This window comes from Talaromyces proteolyticus (assembly GCF_021365285.1).
Source record: "Talaromyces proteolyticus strain PMI_201 chromosome Unknown BGW36scaffold_4, whole genome shotgun sequence".
NCBI lineage: Eukaryota > Fungi > Ascomycota > Eurotiomycetes > Eurotiales > Trichocomaceae > Talaromyces > Talaromyces proteolyticus.
In genome coordinates this window covers 2,090,082-2,112,722 of record NW_025764280.1, presented here as the reverse complement: position 1 = coordinate 2,112,722, position 22,641 = coordinate 2,090,082, and the positions used below count along the sequence as shown (strand labels likewise).

The window sequence follows — 22,641 nt, the reverse complement described above, 5'->3', positions numbered from 1 at the left end:
CGTCGCGGGTCAAAAGATTTCTCTTCCGCGATTGATAAGCGCCGTATCGGGTAATTGCCTCCCCACCCCCGCCACCGGTGTCAATTTTTTCCGTTGCTTATTGACAAACCACCGAGGAACACTGCTTCTCGGGAGCACCGCTTCTCGCAAGGTCCCAGCCGACCCTTCTCTCCGTGCCAATCCGCTTTTTCTACCCTTTCCTCGCCGATCATGGCAGCGGACGTTGCGACTCGCAAGTGCATTGGCATTGAGTGCCCCAACGATGCGGGGACTCTGCAATGTCCCACCTGCCTGAAAATGGGCACAGACAGCTTCTTCTGCTCACAAGACTGCTTTAAGCGCAGCTGGGTATGTTTATTTGGGGTTGAATGTGTTATGGACTTATTCTTACTTGAATAACAGGGCTCCCACAAGTCTATTCACAAACCTAAGAGTAATCTCCTCCGCAACCTATTCCCTCCGAAAGTAGTTTCTGAACCAGATCCAGCTACCGGTCAATACAACCCATTTCCCACATATCCTTTCACCGGATCACTCCGTCCGGTCTATCCTCTGTCGCCGCGTCGAGTCGTTCCTGCCACGATCCCCCACCCCGACTATGCCAAAGATGGGATCCCGCGATCTGAACAGAAGTTCATTGGGCGCCATAATATCACCATTTTGAACAAGGAAGAACAAGAAGGGATGAGAAAGGTCTGTCGCTTGGCGAGAGAAGTCTTGGACATTGCAGCGAGGGAAATCAAGCCAGGCGTGACAACAGACTACATCGACGAAGTTGTTCACAAGGCTTGTCTGGAACGTGAAGTAAGAAGATCAGCTCTAATAGCTGCAAACCTTACTGATATTCTTTAGTCATATCCCTCTCCTCTTAACTACGTAAACTTTCCGAAATCAGTGTGCACATCAGTTAACGAGACAATATGTCACGGTATCCCCGATCAGCGACCTTTACAAGATGGCGACATTGTCAATATCGACGTTACTTTGTATCATGGCGGCTTCCATGGTGACTTGAATGAGACATACTATGTGGGTGACAAGGCAAAGGCCAACCCAGAAGCCGTCCGAGTTGTCGAAACCGCTCGAGAATGTCTTGCAAAGTCAATCGAGCTAGTCAAGCCGGGGTGGTTATTCCGAGAAGCAGGAAATGTCATCGAGAAACATGCAAAAAGTCGTGACTGCAGTGTTGTCAAGAGTTATTGTGGACATGGTATCAACCAACTATTCCATACTGCGCCGAATATCCCGCATTATGCAAAGAACAAGACCGTTGGAGCCGCGAAACCCGGCATGTGCTTCACCATTGAGCCCATGATCAATATTGGCATTCATAAAGATAAGACATGGCCCGACGACTGGACCAGTGTGACTGCCGATGGCTCTTTGTCTGCGCAGTTCGAGCATACTCTTCTGGTGACTGAAGATGGCGTCGAGATCTTGACAGCCAGACTTCCGGACTCACCTGGTGGCCCAATTCCTCTGCCAGAGCCGTCTCCATCTGCAGATACGGCGACGACATGATAGATCTCACTACGAGGTGATGGCGTGCATGTTTACAGTTTGGTATATTTCTCAGGCATAACGCTTTGCAATTTCGAAGCATCCAGAGCGAGCAAAATAGCGAGCAAAATACCCATGGGTTCATTTTCCGTAATTTCAGGCAGCTAAAATAAATGTTATTCCCTTCTGTTCACGTAATTACATACAGATCAATAATATTGATTACTCGTCGGCACGCAGGGAGCTCGGCGATTATGCCGAATGGCCCACTGAATAGTTAACTAAATTAATGCACGCTGAATAATCAAATGCAGAAATGATAGCATCGCCGCGTCTTATCATTGCGGAATTACTTAGTGCATGCATATTCCCCCGCTAATTCACATCTTACATAACTAGCGAGCGTCACGTCGGTTCTCGAGATTATGAGTCTATAATTGCTTCCTCCGATTCGCGAGGCCATTAATGTGGAACCGAGGAGATGCAAAGATTCATGGGAAGCATGACATAGTCAATTTCCACTCTTCTAGCGGTCTATTATTTCAAGTTTCTGATAAAATCGGAACCATTGGGCGGAGTACAGTACATCCAAGATGTCTACCGAGGAAGCGATCGCAACAGAGAGCACCCCTCTGCTGCGAGAAAATGGCGTGACAAACACCAATGGTACCATCAACCAAGAAGTTTCGAATGGAGCAAGTGCGCCGACTCCCGATGGAAAAGCGCAAATCTCCGCCAATCAATTGAAATACATATTCGGTGCTATTTCGATAGGAGTATGCGATCGCCTTATCTCATTGACCTGTCAGTTCGGAGGGCTAATGGATATTGTCTAGGTCTTTCTCTCTGCCGCCGACCAGACAATCATCGTCGCAAGTTACGGAAAAATCGGCAGCGATCTGAATGCTCTCAACTTGACAAGCTGGATCGCGACCTCTTACTTCCTTACCCTCACCTCGTTCCAGCCACTGTACGGCAAACTGAGCGACATCTTTGGTCGGAAACCATGTCTGTTATTTGCTTATGTGATTTTTGGTACGGGAAATCTGTTTTGCGGCCTTGCGCAGGATATCAATCAATTGATTGCAGCGAGGGTATGTTGAGTTGTGTTTTTGTTTTATATCGATCGTACTGATTACTCTCTAGGTATATCAAGGTATTGGTGGAGGAGGAATGACAACAGTTGTCAGCATTCTCATGAGCGATATTATACCTTTGCGTGATCGAGGTCTTTGGCAGGGAATTATCAACATTATTTATGCTACTGGATCAGGTCTTGGTGCTCCGCTAGGTAACACGTCCCCGTCTTGACGAAATATTTTCTAACGTAGATAGGTGGTATTCTGGCTGATTATATTGGCTGGCGCTGGTAAGTCAAATGGATCCACGTATGACGTATACCTACTCATAAATCTAGGGCTTTCATCGCGCAAGTGCCTCTTTGCCTGGTGGCATTTATTCTTGTCACTGTTCTACTCAAAGTTCCCAATCCTGATACAGGCGATTGGCGCTCGAAGCTACGACGCATTGACTTTCTCGGAGCTATCATTCTCGTGGGGGCTGTTCTAGGTTTCCTTATTGGCTTGGATCGTGGGAGCAACGTCTCCTGGAGCATACCTATCAGCTACATACCGCTAAGCATCTCGTCGGTTTTATTTGTTGCTTTCATACTCGTGGAAGTCTACGTTGCAGCCGAACCCTTCGCGCCGGGGCATCTCATCTTCGATAAGACTCTCTTTGCATGCTATGCTTGTAATTTCTTCAGTTTTGGTGGCTGGTTGGCTGCTATATTTTACCTGCCGCTTCATTACCAGGCTGTCGACGGCGTATCGGCAACTGTGGCAGGTATGAGACTGCTGCCTTCTATCCTTTGTGGAGTATCAGGCTCCTTATTTTCAGGGTATTTGATGAGGCGGACTGGAAGATACTACAACATCACTGTGATTGGATATGCATTACTCACAGTTGGTATGACTGTTATTTTCCTATTCTCGGGCACGATTGTGAACAACGCTGTTTTGATAATTGTCGGCTCAACCATATGTGCCTTTGGAAACGGAATCGGCGTCACGACAACGTTGATTGGCCTGAGTAAGCTTTAACTGTCCCAGTCTTTAATTCTAATAGCTCGATACTAACAATTCCCTCCTCATTGCAGTCGCCAATGCCTCTCCCGAAAATCAAGCCGTTGTCACAGCCTGTTCCTATCTCTTCAGAACTCTAGGCTCTGTAATCGGATTATCACTATCCGCTACAGTCGAACAGCAAGTTCTCCGCGACCGGCTCCAGACAGCACTGCGAGACAGTGGAGAAATCGACCACATCATTCGAGATGTACGACAATCTTTGGACTTCATCAAGACCTTACCGCCGGCCTTGCAAGATGTTGTTCGTAAGTCCTACGGCTGGTCAACCAACTTGACATTTGGGTTTCAGATTTTCGTGGTGGCTTTTGCGCTCTTCGGTAGCATTTTTATAAATGAGAAGCGATTGAATTGACGGTGCGTGGAGAGATATTAGGGATATCAGTGTCGTTGGCCACGAGTTCATGATCGTATAGATGGTATATAGAGATCATTTAAGCCTGATATAGGTACTGTCGAATAGAACAATAGATGAGCAAAAAAATTATTATCTACAACATGGAAATGGTTCGCAAGAATAAGCCCTACTATCGGTGCTGCTCATGAGTGACTCCAAAACGGGTAAAGCGCACAGCCAGCTCTCCGCCTTCAACTAATTCAATTGATGACCGCATAACAACTACGGATCTCCCAGCTTTTTGTCAAACATGTCTTGAAACTTGGTGCACATCGCCTGCTCATAAAATTTGTTTTAGTCGAGCTATATGTGCAACCTCTTTCCTCTGTCTGTCAGTTCACGGATTCAGCGCATTGAGGACAACGATTTCTACTGAAACTTCGGTGAATCGGTTCCAGTCATCGCCAGCAATGTCAACATAAACCTCTCTCGAAGCTCCTCCCAGCCAGCCACAGTCTGATTTTGCACACATGTCTACATTCCGAATACGCAGGAAACTAGTTTGATACAATCGCCCGGACTATGGCCGACGAATACCACCGATACCGCCCCCTGTTGCTCGCGATCGCCGGCGTTGCTGCAGTGGGCGGATTGTTGTATCTACGGTCCAATACAAGAGCCTCGTCTGAAAATACCACGCGGCTACGCCGCCGAGGTGCTGTTCTCCGTCGCAACCGCCGTCCACGTTACAGTGATGTTGTCGATAGTCCGTCCTGGCAAGCGATCGCGCACCTTGAACGGCAAGAGCGCAATAATGTCCCTTATGGAATATTCAGAATCGAGATCAGTGGTACCACCAGGTTCGAGTGTGGCCTACTTCCTTCATTTCTTGGTACTCGTGAACAGCTCATGGCTATAGACGGAATAGATGAGGATACTGCGGACCGATACCGTGAAATGATGGAGAATTACTTTCTTGAGAACTTCCTTTCTCTCGACTTCCCACCTGGCCACAGATTTCCCAGGGGAACCACGGAGCGCGAGTATTTGATCAGAGAGCTTAATGAACGGGGAATTACACATGCTGACATTGATGCCATGCTTGACGCGATCAATGAAGATCCGCACTTTGGCCAAGTATTGCGCCATCGTCGACAGTATGGTGTTAGGGTTATTGTTCAAGGGTCTGATATACGAGAATTGGATGAACCAGTACCTGGCATGGGAGATAATGAGAGTATGTTCTCCTGGCGTAACGACAATGCTGATGGGGAGCCTACTCGGGAGGGCCAGAACTTGCTCAACCTCCTTTACCACATCGCTGAGGACCAAGCCAGGAAGGATGGATATATTCACCGTGGTGTGACCTGCAATAACTGTGGTATGATGCCTATTCAGGGTATCCGGTATCGATGTGATAACTGTGTGGATTTCGATCTCTGCGAGATGTGCGAAGCACAGCAAGTTCATAATAAGACGCACCTGTTTCTCAAAGTTCGTATACCTGCACCGTATATGGGCAATCCCCGTCAGGCACGGCCAGTCTGGTATCCTGGAAAGCCTGAGAACCTACCGAAGAACCTTCCACCTCCTCTGGCACGGCGTCTAGTCAAAGAGACGAATTTTGAAAACACAGAGCTTGACGCATTGTGGGACCAATTTCGATGTCTAGCCAATGCTACTTGGACTGCAGACCCGAACAAGTTGGGCATGGCTATTGATCGCAAAACGTTCGATCGGTGTTTCGTTCCAAACACATCCTCTCGACCCCCACCACCAAGCCTGATTTTTGACCGCATGTTTGCCTTTTATGACTCCAATGGGGATAATCTCATTGGCTTTGAAGAGTTTCTGAAAGGAATAGCTAGTTTCAACAACAAGGCGATCGACGAAAAAATGCGACGTATCTTCAAGGGATACGACATTGATGGGGATGGCTATGTTGAACGGAAAGATTTCTTGCGCTTGTTCCGCGCGTTTTATGCCCTCATCAAGGAGTTAACTGCGGATATGGTGCATGGATGGGAAGAAGATTTTGGATCTGGCGATGGCACTGGCACCATCGCACGTGATATTGTCCTGGGAACTCGGCCTCTTAGTTCAGCGTTTGGCGGAAATTTCGGTAATGCAGAGCCCCCCCGGACAGGAGAAGGTAAACGCACCAATCTTGATGGAGATATGGAGGTTGTCGATGGAGGTGATGTGCTGCGACCCGACAGCATGGACTATGGCGATATTTATACAGCTGTAGGCGAAGCTGCTGTTCGGGACCGTTTCGGACAAGCACGCCCTTTGGCAGCTGTGCGGACTGGATCGCCCCCTACTCCGCCATTGAATGGCCACATCGACACAGAGCTTATCGAAAACTACGAACATGCCGTGGTAGAAGAGGAGGGCGAGGAGGAGGATGGCGATGACGAAAATGAAAACGACGGAGAGCATGACCAAGCCGAAGTAGAAGTTGTGGCCGAGGTCGAAAGCGCGAGCGAAACCGAAGAGGAGGAGGAGGAGGAGGAGGAGGAGGAGGAGGAGGAGGAGGAGGAGGAAGACGAAGAAGAAGAGGAAGAAGGGGAAGAAGAAGAATCGGAGTCAGAAGAAAGCTCTGGCTCATCGGCAATCGAAGAAGCTCGTAGAAACGCGATCCATGAGCGTTGGCGTCGGAGGCAATTCTACACCGATGAAGAAGACGGGGCCGCTGCTCCAGAGGGATTTGAGGATGAGTCGGATGTGAACGAATCCCCCGACGAGGCACTTGATCCTGAACAATCGTCTCGACCTCCGTCTCTTCGATCACGATCGTCTTCGAAAGTTCGCTTCGAAGATGACGACTTTGATGTTCGATCCAACGGTTCAACTTCAGTGGGAGAACGCTGGGGTGGGTTTGAGGTGCCAGAACCAGAGCGAGATGTTGGCAAGGAGATACTCTACCAGGCCACGAAAGAAGGAATGAACGATCTACTCGACACCTTGTTCAAGCAGAAAGAGGATTTGCTGATGGAGGCTCGTCGAACTCGCAAAGAACGCCTTCAATGGGCTGCTGAAATCGAGTCATATCTCGACCCAAAGAAACCCATTGCTACAAGCAGCCCAGAGCCAATCGGCCGGTCGACAGGCGACAAACCCCTGGATGATTTGTTGAATGCTGCAGGCTATTCCGTGATCACTGACGACCCCCCTCCTGACGCAACCACTTCCGAGGAAGTTGAAAAAGTCGAGATAGTCGAAGCAATTGACCCTACCTTGCCTCAACATCGACCCAATGAAGAAGAAACCATCCCCGCTGCAGCGGCTTTGTCTCTTCGCCTCCAGCTTGACAGATCAACGACATTCCCCGCCCCACACCCAGACAACTCCAACGCAGCCGAAGCAACAGCTCCCAAGTTCTCACCTATCTTAAAACCCTCGCCATCCACTGGATCTCCTGTGCATGCCTCACCAACCCTCCCTCCTCAAAAACACCTATCAAGCACACCATCTCGCCGTCAATTAGCATACTGGGCGCGCCTCAATCAAGTAGAGCGCGAGTCCATTGAACGCGGCGGTGGGGCTAAATTGGACTACGACGAGTTTCGGCGCATTATGAATACAGAAGAGGGCAAGAAATTGAGCTTCATTAGCACGTATATCGAGATGGCGAGCTTTTGATCCGTTTTGTTCTTGCATTCGAGCAGTGATCTTTCCGCTCTCATCGCTCTACCAACCCAAATCGATCACTCTCACACCCCAAAAAGAATCTTACGAGATCTTACTTTTGAATGTCTACTTCCAATTCCTCTTGTCTATAACTTTTCCTCGTGAGCGGGCGTTGAGTGGAATGGACAAGGGCCGATATCCCTTACACTGGGCTTATGTGATATGCATCTTTCGGCGTCTTACTCTTCTCACCATTAATTAATTAGTATCGCGGCATTTAAGTGGTTTTACAATATGGAACATTGTACATTTGAAAACCGTCCATTATCTCTTCTCAAAGGAATTGTATATGAATACAGAAAATCTACTTCTTATATCAAATAATACCATATTCATACTAGCCCGCAATTAAACTAACATCTTTTATACACCAATCAATCCCAATACCTTATAAGACCGTCCAAACCACCCGTGACGACTTTACTAGTTTCCTGTGGATGCCAGTCCAGACACGTAACAGCCGAGCCTTCCTTCCCACCCGCCTGAATCTTATGATACATCTTTCCGGTTTTCCAATCCCAAAAGCAGGCGTAACCACCAGAGTCACCGCTGGCAATAAACTGGCCGTCGGGGGAGAACGTAACGTCAATGGCATATCCCGCATTGTTGTGGCCACGGAATCCCTTCTTTCGGTTCTGCCGGAACTTGTCGGTTGCCGCGTACACGACAATTTGGTTGTCGCCGGATTGGAAGGCGACGTATTTTCCGGATGGGTGAGGATAGGCACGTACCATGGCGAACATGTCGGCTTCGGCGATGTATTTGATGGGCACGGGGATTCCGTATTCCCATGCTCGCAGAGATTTGTCGTCGGAGGTGGTGATGAAGCGGCGGTTGTTGTCAACGAAGGTGATTGTGTTAACGGCAGCCAAGTGGTGGTCGTACTCCTGTACGAGCTCGCCGGAGCGGGTGTCGAATTGCACGATTTTCTTGTCGGACATGCCGGCCAGGAACTCGTGTGAGTGTTCGGGGTCGGGGTTGAAGCGGACAACATGCGGGGTTTTGCCTGTGGTGAAGCGGGAGATGCATTTGCCATATTCAGTGTCCCATAGTTTGATTTGCCGGTCGTATGAGGCTGTGAGGAAAGTGGTGCCTGTGGGGTGGAAGGTGGTGTCGCTAATGGCTTTGGAGTGGCCGGAGAATGTGCGCAGGAGTTCGCGTTGGTGGTAAACATCCCAGATCTTGGCTTTTCCGTCGGCAGCTGAGGACAGTAATAAGTGCCCGGATCTGGGGAAGAAGCGGAGCGATGTAATCGGTTTCGTGTGTGATTGCCAAGTCTGTACCAGTTTCCTGGGGATGAAATTCTTGACGCTGCCGGGTTCCTTTTTGAGATCAATATCGAGATCTTGAGGAACATGCCTATATGTAAGGTTAGCAAAACGCATATAGACCTATAGATGCTTGGAGAAACTTGCATATAAGTTCGTCCAAGATAGTCGAACTGCTCGCTACCATGAAACTCTGTAGATTCGCTCTGCGACGTATCTTCCTGGTAATCAGTCGCCATGGCACCTAGCTCCGAGATCGCGAGGCCTCCCTCCTCCTCGACGTATTCCTCGTCACTCGCAAGCTCGTAGTCCGCCTCAGCCGCTTCTTCCTCATACATCTGACCATCATTCTGGTATTTCGCCCACGGCCCCAGATACGCCCCTTCCCCCTCCACAATACTCGGATCTCCCTTCTTCTGTCTCTTCCGTCGCAACGCTGCTGATGCCTCTTTGGATGGCCGCATTTGCACCAAGTCTCTTCCGCCATGTTGCGCGGCACTGGCTAAATCACCAACGAAAGCGTCCGGCTTGCTGGGGTCACGCGAGTATCCGAGGCTTTGAAACGTGCGGTGTTGCGCAATGAAGGTCGCTTCACTGATTGCTGCCTCTTCAGCGAGGCCCGTAGGCACATTCTTGCGTTTCAGCCCATTGCCAACGCCATTATTAGATTTAAATGGATTGACGGGACCTTGCGCTGGGCGTGTCAAGTCATCGTACGTCGCGTTGTATGTGAGCGCAGTCGAGTTCCCAGCTCCGGTGATGAGCTGCAATCTGGATTGATCCTGTATGACCATTGTTAGATATCGTACCCGCAAAATTCTCTTGATTTCATGTCTTGCTGTAGTGGCGGGGACCAAACCTCTACATTGACTTCAGGAGCGGCGACGATTTTGGTCGCTGAGGTGTATGTTGTATTGGGCTTGGCTTCGTCATCGCTTGATGAATCATATTTTCCGGCCAGAAGTGAAGCCATGATGGGCACAGGGAAATGTGTAAGATATGATTTTGTTGCGGCGGAATAGTAGTAGTGGAGAGTTATCGACTATCTTGAAATATTACGGGCCGCCACACGGACCATATGTGCAGTTGCGCTGCCATAATTTTTATAGCTTACTAGCCAAAGCGAGAGATCTTAAATTAGGTATATTGATTGGGCGATTGATAAATCGCGCAAGAGGTATATACAACTTTAAAAGCACAGAGAAAACCTTTACACACCTCACAGTCCCCTGCGGAGCATCATGCCCACACACAGATCGTCGAAAGGGTAAAAAAACCAGTGCCATTTATCGTCGTCGCAGCCAACAACCCTCGTTCGAAACCATTCTTTAAATCAGTAGCAAACTCCAGTCGTCACTCATAGTCCGTTTCTCAGCGAAAAGTTATCCAGTCTGGACCAGTACTCCAAAGGGCCTACTCTCTCCTCCAGTGGCAAACTTCTGGGAATGCTCGTTCTCCACTTCGTATGACTTCCTCGCATAGAATCTCGGATAAAAGGTCATACGTGAATAGCATGGTCACTTGCTACGGATTTAGTGGGTCTCGTCGCGAATCAGTGCGACGATCATGCTGTAGAGATAGAAGAAGAACATCAAAAGGTGGAAACCAAGTTTGATGAAAGACTCCTGCATATTCGTTAGGTTACCCTAAACCAAGACTTCAAATTGGTAGTACGCACCTTCTTGTGAACATTCAATTTCCGGAAGATCTCGGTAGCATCTAGAAGGTGCTGGTTGTCGAAGATCCTAAGGCGCGTTAGAAGGTGTCCTTCTACCCAGGTTTAGTAAGAACATACTTCTTTCCATTGTAGGCAAGCAACGGGAGGTTGAGAATGATAGCGAGCCAGTAGCCATTAATGACGAACAAGAAGGTCAAAAAGGCGTGGACAGCGGCTTCAGGTACGATGTAGGCGTTCAGGCGGTTGCAGAGATCGATAGGATTGATGTAATCACTGCGGTTTCGCATGGTCAGAATGCGTCATAAAGCAAAGCAGGACATTCTATCGGACCATCCCATGGCCGATAGCAGCTTACTCACCACTCCAAATCGCTGTACATGATTGTGAAAAATACCTGGAGGAACAGGTTGACGGCGTTTATCAACACCGCCAACAGGTACAGCCAAGCCTCACCGGACATTGTGAAGAAACTCCTAGTCGATCAGAAAGATCAGATATATTCAGAAGTGGACAGCAGCTGGTTGGGTTGAGTGCGGAGGATGACCGACAAGCCGCGATCGCTAGTGGGAGAAAGGTAGGAGGGATGCCCAAGAGCAGGTTAGGAGAACAAGATCACCGAGCTAGGTACGAACTTTTTCGCGATAAAGGGAACAGGCACGAGGGCTTGGTTGTTGCCACCGGAGAGTTGTGGATTTGGCTGGAGGTCAGGTCGCTTGTGCAGCTTAAGCCTTGGTGAGGTCTGAGTCGGCTGGGTGAATCGAATGCAAACTAGGCCGGCCTAGCTTAGCCGCGTGGGGAATTTCTGCCTGGCAATAATTGGAGCTGCGTAAGTCGACGCTGAGGATGTCGAATTATCTGGCGCTGGAGAAGAGTAGACGTGTGGTGTAAATATTATTCTGAAGGTGTTCAACCACGCAATATTAGAAGCCTGCAAGAATATTCTGCGGAATGCTGCTGCAGTCCCGGTCATGTGAAAACTCCCATGTTGAGCTAAGCGGGGTCACCGAATCCGGCTACATCTCTACATATATTATCAAGTACAGGTATTTGCTCGACAGATCAGGTATGTTTGTAGACATTGAATTCTTATGAGAAAAGTTATAATAGGTACATCAGGGCTGACTTCCTGCCTGCGAAACCATGCAAACCAAACCCAGAACCAAGCGCATATGATATCAAGTCACACGTAAAATTTCTATAAGTTCACAAACATCAATGACTTGGTATCAGTCAGCGTGTACGCAGTAAAGTATATATATGCAAGTGCAGAGCGCTCAACGCTTCTCCACTAATAGAACATGCATAGCAGCATACGCAAGAACGATAAACGCTGCAGAAATAACGGCAAGCCCGATCACGTCGCTCCAAAGAGCAAGGGTGTCAAACCCAAATGCACTTAGGATCGAAGCTCCTGGAACTTCGATATCCAGACCGTATTTGTGGTCAATTAAGGTTAAAAAGGTAACCTCGTTTACAATTAGGCCCTCAAATCCGTAATGGAAGATGGATAGCTGCAACTTAATTAGTATAACCCGTAGCCATGAAAAAGGGGTAGACACTCACAGTTTGCAACCACAAAGCCGCTTTAGGGATAGCATCGTGGTTGAGAAGAAGACCGGCGAACAGCAAGCTGAATAGCATGACCAAGCTTCCAATGAGATTAGCAACACCGCCATCGCGGAACACGATGCCAATAAAGAGACAGATTCCAGCAGCAGCCAAGTTGAAGAGAACCAGAATGAGAACAAATCGCAAGAACTCGGGCCATGCCGCAATCAACCCAGTCATCGGATAAACAATAACACCCATGAGGATTGGGGGAATTAGACGAAGAGGCACAATGTCGAAAACAACCTTGGCAGAGAAATACGCAAGAGGCGAATAGTAACCATTTGCACGTTCGCGAACAAAGAGTAGCCGTTCAGAAGAGAAAACATTAAGACTTGTCAATGTGCTGAAACCGAAAAGCGCAAGGATAAAAAAGAACAAGCCAAGTCGGTTTTGGAACCCCTTAATGTCATCCGTGAGTCCGTAAAACAGATAACCACACAAAACTGCCAGGAGAATAGATATAGCATAGTGGGTTAGCATCAGCATCGGATTGCGATACAAGTTCCGCCACGTCCGTTGAGAGAGAATCACAAACTGTCGCAGGAGACCGACACGAGCATATCCCATTGCAGGCACGTTGTTCCCAAGGGCATCTGCATTCTGGTTCCCGTTTGCCGCATTAGCACGCTGTATAGAAGACACAATCTCTTCATGGACAGAGCTAGCTACGTCTGACGAGGCGTAGTTGGCGACAAGTACATCCAAGTCGGTAGTGCCCGAGGCTGGTGGAGGAAGCTGATCCGGATCATCAAGGATTTGAGGAGGGACAGCGCCACGGCGAGCAGATAGTCGGAGCCACTGTTGAGTATTGCTCGCTGCTGTAGGGCTGGCTTCGTCTTCATCAGTTTTAGGAGTCGGAGGAGGAGGTATTTCTAGGTCCGCTTTTCGCCGAGTGTAGAGCTGTTTATCTTGCCGTTGCTTCAAAGATTGGCGTCGCTTGTTGCTAGCACGCGATGTCGCATCTTGAGCGTTTCTTCCAAGCTCATCAATACTAGCATTGGATGCACTAGCAATGGATTTAACAGCTCGCAAGCTGCTAGATGCAGTTTTTAGGTTGTCAGTGTGCACGTCTAGCAAATTCTCTTCCTCGACAGGTGTCTGTGAGCCGAGGGCATGCATGGTTAGATCAACCAGAAAGTCAGCAATATTGAAGCCAGAAGGACACGAGTAGCCAATATGGTCAAAGTATTGTTGGCAAGTCGAAAACGGGCCGGAGTAGACAGTCTTTCCCTTAGCCAAGAGGATAAGTCGATCGAATAAAGCAACAATGTTGGAGCGTGGTTGATGAATGGTGAATACAACAGTGCGATTATACGTCTTTGCCAAGGTCACGAGACACTCGATGACGTTAAAGGCATTGAATGCATCCTTCGAAAGTTAGTAAACAGCACCAAAATGAACAATGGGAGTTCTCTCACCAAACCACTTGTAGGCTCATCGAGGAAAAGAATACTCGGGCTTGTGACTAGCTCGCAAGCAATTCCTACTCTTCTTTTTTCTCCGCCAGAAATTCCACGCCCACGGCCTTCTTCAGAGCCAATAATTTGGTCCTTGATGTGATGAATACCAAGTTGCTTTTCAACTTCAGTAACTCTTTGCTCCTTAGAAAAACGACTCATGTCTTTGGGAAGTCGCAAAAGAGCACTCGTCAAGATAGTCTCGTGAACAGTCAAAGTCGGAAGCATGGTGTCTTCTTGGTCTACAAAGCCAATCATGCTCTTGAAATCACTATCGCTGATTTTCTCACCATTGACGTAAAATTCACCTTGAACCAGCCCGCGCTTGTTTTTCCGTGCTAGGATGTCGAGGAAGGTGGTCTTTCCAGCTCCAGAAGCGCCCATGATGGCCGTTATTTCACCCGGGTGAGCGGCCCCTTGAATACCAGACAGAATCTCCTTCTCATTGAGGTGATATGAAACATTCTCAAAGAGCAACGAAGCGGCGCGCTGGTCGCTGAGAAGCTTGTCAGATTCGTCTTCTGAATCATCAGAAAGTCTGATGGCACCGTAACCGCGGTAAGCGGCACGCCTGGAAAGATACCAGATGCCTAGAATCACTGCGACGACGAATAGAGCACAACCAGCAATGACTCCAGCAATAAGAGGCTTGTTGATCTCTTTCACTGGGCGCTGGTAGCCAGGCACATCTGTCTTGTAGAGACACTCGCCGGAGTGGCATTGCAGCGTAATGCTTTCATCACCGAACACGCTCTTAATCAAATCATCCATAGCAGGCTCTTTAAAAGTGCTTCCATCTTCAACACCCGCATCTGTTGACAGAGTATTGAAAGTTGCTGGGCCTTTGATTTCCTCAGTAAGAAAGTCCCCAATGTCTATTGAACCCTCTTCGCCACAAAGCATGCGCCCCGGGATACACTGGCAGCGGACCTTATCACAGTTGTAATGTGTTTTATTTCGATCGTATTCCGCATCCATTCCCCAACTGCATGAATCGAGAGCACAGTAGAACGACTCGACCTGGTCAACCCAAACTGTATGCAAAGTCAGTGATTATTTGATAGTTTTGTTGATAAGACGTACATTGAAAATTGCATGTTTTGCTTTCTGCTTCGCAGGAGAAGGTCACTTGTGGTTTCCGCTCTTTCAGTTGATCAAGAATTTTGCGGTTTGTAACATCACACATTTGATGATTCTCTTTCACAACGAGTCCTTGCGTATAACACACACCGCCCTCTCCATCCGGCATCATTGCGTTACATGTTTCATCCGTCTTGCAGACATTGCAGTTGACTCCCTCCCAGCCATCCTTGCAATTGCAGTACTTATCTTGGCGCGGGCCTCGGTTGACGCCATCAGCGAGAGAGCCACAGGTTGGTGTGGAACAGTCGTCGCCGCCATAGCCGGGAGGACAGGAGCACTTCCCTGTGTATCTATTGCAAGAAGCGAACTGGTGACATTGGAACGCATCGAGTTGGCAATTGAAGCATGGCGGGCAGTCGGCGGGCCGGTCGTCGAAGACGGAAAATAGAGGGTCTATGTTATCGGAACTGTAGTTGAGAGCGACAACACCGCTCCCTGAGGAAGCTAGGGCGCTTGCTATCCCAAGAAGATATATGGCTCGCATTCTGGAATGCTTTGACAGAGCTCTGGACGAAGCAGGAGATAGGTGGAACCGTTGCGGAACAGGCAACAGCAGGATCAAATTGCTAGCAAGCCATGAAATGGACTGTTGATTCGCATACAGAAAGAGAAATTCGTTCAAGAGAGATGCTTATGTTGCAAACGAAGGTGCAGTGCCCGATAGCTAGGCAGTGTCGCGGGCAGGTCTGGTGATGACGATGAGGAGCGAGGTGAGGCTGGCAAGCTGGGGAAGTGTGATGGCCTCCTATGACCTAATTGGTGGAGTACCTAGGCTGCCGGACGGAAGACCGCTAAGACTGCGCCCGGATAAAGATCGCTCCGTGCTGGCCAATCATGGTGCAGGAAGAGCGTACCTCGCCCCGCCTGTCAGATGACTTGCGTCACATTCTCAGGTACACAGTCGATTGTTCAATGTTTAGTACTACATAATGATTATGGATATAATCATGTACTGCTATGCACTGTTATCTGTCCTCACTTGGAAAGACGCTGGAACACTTTCAAGAGCATTCGAAGCCGCAGTTTGATCTAGTTCACAATCCAGAAATGATAGGTCTTCATACTCTGAGAGACCTCTGGCCTTATTACACTAGGGATTAGGTTGATTTCTCTGCAATATCTCAGAACCCTACGAAGGACTCTTCCTTTCGGAACATGATGACCGCGGCCTCAACGCTCTATTGATCCCCAAGGTCACGGCAGCGAAGGGAAAGTTCGACTTTGTCTTCCAGCCTGAACCAAAACCGCTAGCCTTGGGTGGGATGAAAATGATGCGAAGCTATCCGAGTGGAACTCGACCAACAACGTTTGCTGCGATCTGCAGAGGAGATTTAGTTCCATATTGAGACATAACATTTATCTTTAATGTAAACCTAATGTCTCGCTTTAAACAGTGAGCAATCTGTTTATGATAATCGCATTCAATTCGGATCGTGTGTGCTCTTTCTATCCTGTGGATCTATGGAAATAAATAGAATTCGATATTAGAATTAACACACTCAATTTGTTGATGTTATCCCCATGACAAGGTTTCTCTATGTTTGAATTCCAGAATTTTCTACATGATCCAATGGCATCAACTTGCGGTACCCCGCAGTGTACATATGATTTTGCGTGACTCCACAGTGGGGAAGATGTTGCAGGGCGTGGCATCAATTGATCCTTCGATTCTACCCAACTGTGAATATAAAGCCTGTCTGCCATTATCCCTTTCTTCTGTAGTCAATTTCACATCGGTCATAATCAGAAATAACTGCAGATCGTCCCAATGGTCAAAATCGAGCCTTTCGCCGTCGAGCAAGTATGTATCCCTAAGCTACTCCAACAATTTACTGATGACTTGTTACTGACAAGTCGCATAGTGGATGGACACGTATGAAACCAAAACAACGTACAACATAGCTGAGACATGCTGTGCTTCCATCTCCATTGAAGACCTTCAAAACCTGTCCTCAGAAAAATCCATCAGGCCTCTTTCTCTGACACAAAAACTCACCTATGGTGCTATTCGAGGCTCCGACGAGTTCCTGGGGCATCTGTCGCGTCTGTACTCGGTCAAGACACCGGACTCATTGCCCAAAGAGAATATATTGATCACATCCGGGGCTATCCAAGCAAACTTCCTCCTCCACTATGCTCTGGTTGGCCCTGGAGACCATGTGGTTGTCCACTACCCAACTTACCAGCAGCTGTACTCGGTCCCTGAGTCCATCGGGGCTGAGGTCAGTCTCTGGAAGGCGAGAGAAGAGAATAAATGGGAAGTTGACACAAAGGAATTGGAGAGTCTGATCCGTCCGAATACCAAATTAATTGTTCTAAAGTAAGTTGATTGCACAACATTGTCTTTGATATATCTCGAACACCTCGCTTACAGTGGCTACTAGTAATCCTCAAAATCCGACAGGTGCTATTATTCCGCGCTCAAAGCTTCAGGAAATTGTAGACATTGCTCGCCGCCAATCAATCATCATCCATGCGGATGAAGTATATCGTCCCTTGTTCCACTCAATCTCCCCAGCCGACCCGGAATTCCCGCCCTCTCTACTTTCTCTCGGATATGAAAATGCAGTAGTGACCAGTTCCATGTCCAAGGCCTACAGTCTCGCAGGTATTCGGGTCGGATGGATAGCATCGCGGAATAAAGATATCATCGAACGGTGCGCAGTAGGTAGGGACTACACCACCATCTCCGTCAGCCAGCTCGACGACGCCGTTGCATCGTTTGCTCTTGCCCCACACACCATCCATAACCTGCTAGACCGAAATCTCCAGCTAGCCCGGAAAAACCTCGACCTGCTGGAAAAGTTCATTGAATCTCATCGATGGGGTTGTGATTGGGTAAAACCATGCGCTGGAACGACTGCCTTTGTGAAGTTCTCCAAGATGGGCCGCCCAGTGGATGATATTGCTCTGTGCAAGCTGCTGAATGACAAAGCCGGCGTTCTGGTGGTGCCTGGTAGCCAGTGCTTTGGCCGTGATGGTGATTTCAAAGGCTATGTGCGCATTGGATATGTTTCCGAGACCGAGGTCTTGGAGAAAGCGTTGGAGAGGCTTCGTGAGTTTATGAAGCAGGAATTTATTGACGATGTGCCTTTGGCTAAGTAGCCTTGGATCTTGTTTTACATGGGTTAAAAGTTTACATACCTCTAGCCTCGCAATGAATGAAGTTTATAGATCGTCACTACAAGCAGCCGGCTCGGCGGATCACCAACAGCGGGGTTCTGTCTAGGATTTGTTTTTTCTTTTTTCTTTCTTTCTTTTCATTTTCCTGTTGTCTCTTTGACACGATCGATGTGATAGTCCTGGACTCTGTTTTCAAATTAACATGGGGGGGCAGCCGAGAACTACAAGCTCTTCCCACACAATACGGCACTTGCGAGTAATTCCACACTGCGATTGGGGGGGGGTATGTAACATCAATTGAGATCTATACTACAAGCATGTAGATGTGATAGTACAACAGGCGACATTATTATAGAATTATATGTTATTTCTCTACAACAGGACTAGATAGCGTTGTCACCAATAATAATTGCTGGCATTCAATGTTTGGCCTCTTCAATTAATTGATAAGGGTGGCGCTATCAAGTACAATCGATAGGCTGATCCCTATCGGTGATGCGTAGGTTAGCTATGTATAAAGCGGATTGTGCAACAATAACAGCAAAAGACTAGCGTATATTGATTGACCTAACCACTCTTTCACAAGCATGCTCGTATAACGAACCTGAAGAATGAACAGTTACGCATCCGCGGCACTCCGACATTCCTGGGTCACAAGAGGCGAGAGGCACGAGAGCTGCGATTGGGAAGCGTGGCATGTGGTGGGGGGTGCGGTTCGGCCGAGGTAAAGTGGGAAGCACCGCATGCATAACCAACTGACACCAGCAGCTACTAAGTGCTAACTAGCCTGTCAACTCCCATCTCGCATCATGCTGCTGTTATTCGTAATGTCCGGACATTCTTAATAATACCTGCTAAATTCCCGCTCGCCTTTCTCCTTCTCCTACTCCTTCTCCCTCTTCTCCCCCTTCTCATGCCTGGCTTTGCGTTGTGTTTTTCTCGCGCTCGGATCTTGTTTCTCTAGACTTCGTTGTGTACATCCAAGATTTGTCGGGCTAACTCACCGCTATGCCGTCGCTTCCGCCTCTCCCTAGTACGCCTCCCGGAGATAACGATCATTTTCGAGGGTTTTCTAACTAACCATTCTTCCAGACGTCCCTGTGAAATATGCGGCTCCCGCGGTTGCCACATTGCTCGCCTACCTGAACGCAAGATGGTCCTTCTTCTATGACTATCAGCTTATCACCACCTTGCTCGCGATAACCCTTAGGGTGAAACTGGCCACTCGTCAGGACCGCCTGAATTTTTTCTATATACTTGAGAAACACGCCTTGGCTCCCAAGTCTGCGAACCGACCATTCATCGTTTACAACGGCCAAACATGGACATACCACGAAGCGTATCAGACCGTTCTCCGATATGGACAATTCTTCAAGCAGAATCTGGGCGTCAAGCCGAAGGAGATTGTCGCCCTGGACTTTATGAACTCGGCCAATTATATTTTCATTTGGATGGGCTTGTGTAGCATCGGAGCCGTTCCGGCGTTCATCAACTATAACCTCAGTGGGAAACCACTGACCCATTGCATCAAAGTATCCACCGCCAGAGTGTTGATCGCCGACGAGGAGATTCGGAGTCATTTCTCCGAGGAGCAGCTAGCTACAATATCGTCTGCCGACTTTCGAGATGGAAAGGGAGGGGTGGAAGTGGTCTTCTTTAACCGGGAGGTTGAGACTCAGGTCCTACAGATGCCCGCTATTAGAGAAGAAGATAGCGTGCGTAGCTTTTCGAAACCTAGCGACATGACTTTGTTAATATTCACGAGTGGCACTACTGGATACCCAAAACCTGCCCTTGTCGGTGTGTCAAAGTGCTGGGCTGGAAGTATCTTCATTGGCAATTGGCTGAAGCTGAAGCCTGATGATCGAATCTTTACCGTAAGTGGTTTTCAACTGTGAAAATTTAAGTATGGCTGCTGACTTGAGTCAGTGTATGCCTCTCTATCATGCAACAGCGGCTATTCTAGCTTTCACCGCTACACTTTTTAACGGGTCGACGATCGTGATTGGCCATCGCTTCTCGACTCGGAACTTTTGGAACGAAGTTCGTGATAGTGACGCGACGGTTATCCAGTACGTCGGCGAAACCATGCGCTATCTTCTCGCTGCTCCTCGTCAAACTGACCCTGTTACTGGCGAGGACCTTGACAAGAAGCATAAGGTGCGTTTGGCGTACGGAAATGGCATGCGGCCAGACGTATGGAGCCAAGTAAAGGAGCGTTACGGCATCGAAACGATTGGCGAGTTTTACTCGGCTACCGAGGGTTTCTCTGGACACTGGAATCTATCATCCAATGACTACACTGCTGGTGCAATTGGCCGAAATGGATACATCGGGGAACTCATCCTGGGAGGCACTATGGCTGTTGTTGAAGTCGACCATGAATTACAGACTCCACGGCGCGACTCAGTCACCGGACTCTGCCGACGTGTGCCGCGAGGAGAACCGGGCGAGTTGCTATATGCTCTAGATCCGCAAAACATTTCAGACAAATTCCAGGGCTATTATAATAACGCAAAAGCGTCGGAGACCAAGATCATACGAGACGTCTTTGTCAAGGGTGACGCATGGTTCCGCACTGGCGATACTATGAGATGGGATCCTGAAGGTCGATGGTATTTCACCGACCGTATTGGGGACACGTTCCGATGGAAGAGTGAAAACGTATCAACCAGCGAGGTGGCCGAAATCCTCGGCAGCCATCCCGATATCTTCGAAGCGAACGTGTATGGCGTTTCCTTGCCTCACCACGACGGACGCGCGGGCTGCGCCGCCGTCGTTTTCAAGAGCGGGTTAATTGACGTCCCTACGCAGGTATTGGACTCGCTTGCTGTGCAAGTGATTTCCAATCTGCCTAGCTATGCGCTGCCACTCTTCCTCCGGGTGACTGCAGAATTAGAGCGAACGGGGAACAACAAGCAGCAAAAGCATGTTCTCCGCGAGCAGGGAGTGGACCCCAGCAAAGTCTCCCCCAACGATCGCCTGTACTGGCTACAGGGCAACAAATACGTACCCTTCACTCCTGCCGACTGGGCGCAACTCTCTGCGGCCCAAGTCAGGCTATAAGTATACGACTTGGATGAACTGTTCTAGAAGACAGCATAATGGCACCGTTACGATTGATACCCATGCCCATGACCGACCAACCTTTGTACCGTATCCGCACCTGGACGAGTAGCATATATGCATATATCTATATATATTCTAACGACATTTCCTATCTTTTTGTAGAATCACCAACACTGGCTCGCAAAGGCCATGTTGGAGCCGAGTCGGCTGTATGCATGGAACCAATCAGGCTAGTTTCTCCACACGCAGTGCCGAATCCGATCACAGTCGGCTATCTGCTCAGTATGCCCTCAGCATCAATTCCTTTATAGATCGCTGTTCGACTTATTTTAATAATTAATATCGAGAATGAACCTGTAACCCACAAGGACGGTCTGCAACATGCTATCCCACTCCCCTACAAGAGGTCTCTGGAAGACCATTCTGCAAAAACCACATAGCTGTGCTTTCTCCACAACATCTCCCATACATAACACCGCCGCTGCTGCTTCTGCTGCGTCGATTGCTTCAGCATTCCTTTCTCGCTTCCAGTCGCAAGGGCCCCAGATCAGAAAACAGGTCCTAGATGCCAACCAACTCCAGCTCCTCTCCCTCACCCTAAACCGACCAACCCTGTACCCTGGCACCCCAAACCTATCAAATGCATCCCCGCCACCAACAGGCACTCCTATCCCCCAGCTTATCACCTGGTATACTTCACGCCCGCATTCCTCGAAACCGAGCTGGGCGCTGATGGCACGGATATGTCGTATAACCCCGAATCACCGTTCACTAGACGCATGTGGGCTGGTGGAGAAGTCAGTTGGCCGCGCGATGCGCGGGGGGAATTGAATCTGCTGCGCGTGGGCCAGGAGGTAAAGGAGACCACGACGGTGCTCAGTTCAGAACCGAAGGTGGTGCGCAAGACAGGCGAGGCGATGATTGTAGTAGGTGTTGAGAAGACATTCTCGAACGAGGATGGTGTTGCAGTTGTTGATCGACGGTCTGTCCTCTTTACATGTATTTTCTTATCTTATTCGAAGTGACTCTGACGGCATGCAGGAACTGGGTCTTCCGTGAAGCCCTACCAACAAACCCCCCACAGCCCAAAAGGGAGTCGAACAACCTAGCATCGCTATCGCAGAGTAGTAATGGCCGCACCAAACCGTCAGAGCTGGTGTCATCTACTCCTATGGAAGGCGTCTACAAACGCCCTTACAACAGGAGCGCAGTCACGCTCTTCCGGTTCTCAGCACTAACATTTAATCCCCACAAAATCCACTACTCTGTGCCATGGTCTCAAGATGTAGAAGGGCATAAGAATATTGTTGTGCATGGGCCATTGAATCTTATTTCTATGCTTGACTTTTGGCGGGATCTTCGGTATGAACAAGGCGGTAAGGGGTATGCTGATGCCTCATTGATCGTGCCTCAAAGCATTACTTACAGGGCGACAAGTCCGTTGTATGCTGATGAAGACTATGAGATTGTCTTGGAGAAGGGGGCTGAAGCGAGCACAGTCAATATCTACAATCACAGTGGTGTGGTTTCGATGAAGGCTGAAATAAGAGGATAGAGCGGCCGAATATGTACATACATGGTTATATACTTCTTAAAAAAAAAGCAAGCCACAGATCAT

At 48.6% G+C, this 22,641-nt stretch overlaps 8 protein-coding genes across 8 annotated transcripts; 5 read left to right on the top strand and 3 right to left on the bottom strand.

The window, feature by feature from the left end:
* Positions 1 to 210: 210 nt before the first annotated feature.
* On the top strand, positions 211 to 1,521 carry BGW36DRAFT_293197 (putative methionine aminopeptidase, type I; the record flags this gene model as incomplete). Its single annotated transcript, XM_046210977.1, has 4 exons — positions 211 to 348; positions 403 to 433; positions 488 to 804; positions 853 to 1,521. The coding sequence occupies 4 exons, from the start codon at positions 211 to 213 to the stop codon at positions 1,519 to 1,521; spliced, it is 1,155 nt and encodes a 384-aa protein (XP_046074543.1).
* Positions 1,522 to 1,865: 344 nt separating this feature from the next.
* On the top strand, positions 1,866 to 7,996 carry BGW36DRAFT_317062 (EF hand domain protein). The gene is made up of 9 exons (XM_046212574.1): positions 1,866 to 2,276; positions 2,337 to 2,594; positions 2,647 to 2,791; positions 2,836 to 2,869; positions 2,918 to 3,591; positions 3,659 to 3,964; positions 4,014 to 4,030; positions 4,543 to 6,360; positions 6,508 to 7,996. The coding sequence occupies exons 1-9, from the start codon at positions 2,094 to 2,096 to the stop codon at positions 7,624 to 7,626; spliced, it is 4,554 nt and encodes a 1,517-aa protein (XP_046074542.1). The 5' UTR covers positions 1,866 to 2,093; the 3' UTR covers positions 7,627 to 7,996.
* A 1-nt stretch (position 7,997) lies between these two features.
* BGW36DRAFT_375096 (putative mRNA splicing factor) lies at positions 7,998 to 9,950 on the bottom strand. Its single transcript, XM_046215727.1, has 3 exons — positions 9,802 to 9,950; positions 9,090 to 9,724; positions 7,998 to 9,033 (listed from the first exon to the last, which is right to left on the bottom strand). The coding sequence occupies exons 1-3, from the start codon at positions 9,913 to 9,915 to the stop codon at positions 8,049 to 8,051; spliced, it is 1,734 nt and encodes a 577-aa protein (XP_046074541.1). The 5' UTR covers positions 9,916 to 9,950; the 3' UTR covers positions 7,998 to 8,048.
* Positions 9,951 to 10,072: 122 nt separating this feature from the next.
* Positions 10,073 to 11,546, bottom strand: BGW36DRAFT_375094 (putative ER-derived vesicles protein ERV14). The gene is made up of 5 exons (XM_046215726.1): positions 11,253 to 11,546; positions 10,980 to 11,093; positions 10,738 to 10,893; positions 10,621 to 10,687; positions 10,073 to 10,567 (listed from the first exon to the last, which is right to left on the bottom strand). The coding sequence occupies exons 2-5, from the start codon at positions 11,078 to 11,080 to the stop codon at positions 10,475 to 10,477; spliced, it is 417 nt and encodes a 138-aa protein (XP_046074540.1). The 5' UTR covers positions 11,081 to 11,093; positions 11,253 to 11,546; the 3' UTR covers positions 10,073 to 10,474.
* A 126-nt stretch (positions 11,547 to 11,672) lies between these two features.
* Positions 11,673 to 15,568, bottom strand: BGW36DRAFT_375090 (putative ABC transporter). The gene is made up of 4 exons (XM_046215725.1): positions 14,772 to 15,568; positions 13,650 to 14,722; positions 12,184 to 13,599; positions 11,673 to 12,131 (listed from the first exon to the last, which is right to left on the bottom strand). Exons 1-4 carry the CDS (start codon positions 15,313 to 15,315, stop codon positions 11,895 to 11,897), a joined length of 3,270 nt encoding a protein of 1,089 aa, XP_046074539.1. The 5' UTR covers positions 15,316 to 15,568; the 3' UTR covers positions 11,673 to 11,894.
* A 1,031-nt stretch (positions 15,569 to 16,599) lies between these two features.
* BGW36DRAFT_425636 (putative aminotransferase) lies at positions 16,600 to 17,936 on the top strand (the record flags this gene model as incomplete). Its single annotated transcript, XM_046220144.1, has 3 exons — positions 16,600 to 16,632; positions 16,694 to 17,151; positions 17,216 to 17,936. The coding sequence occupies 3 exons, from the start codon at positions 16,600 to 16,602 to the stop codon at positions 17,934 to 17,936; spliced, it is 1,212 nt and encodes a 403-aa protein (XP_046074538.1).
* Positions 17,937 to 18,833: 897 nt separating this feature from the next.
* On the top strand, positions 18,834 to 21,393 carry BGW36DRAFT_136798 (putative long-chain fatty acid transporter). Its single transcript, XM_046209404.1, has 3 exons — positions 18,834 to 18,987; positions 19,047 to 19,831; positions 19,884 to 21,393. The coding sequence occupies exons 1-3, from the start codon at positions 18,963 to 18,965 to the stop codon at positions 21,018 to 21,020; spliced, it is 1,947 nt and encodes a 648-aa protein (XP_046074537.1). The 5' UTR covers positions 18,834 to 18,962; the 3' UTR covers positions 21,021 to 21,393.
* An 11-nt stretch (positions 21,394 to 21,404) lies between these two features.
* Positions 21,405 to 22,578, top strand: BGW36DRAFT_395839 (uncharacterized protein; the record flags this gene model as incomplete). The annotated part of the gene is made up of 3 exons (XM_046218091.1): positions 21,405 to 21,637; positions 21,685 to 22,005; positions 22,065 to 22,578. 3 exons carry the CDS (start codon positions 21,405 to 21,407, stop codon positions 22,576 to 22,578), a joined length of 1,068 nt encoding a protein of 355 aa, XP_046074536.1.
* Positions 22,579 to 22,641: the final 63 nt, after the last annotated feature.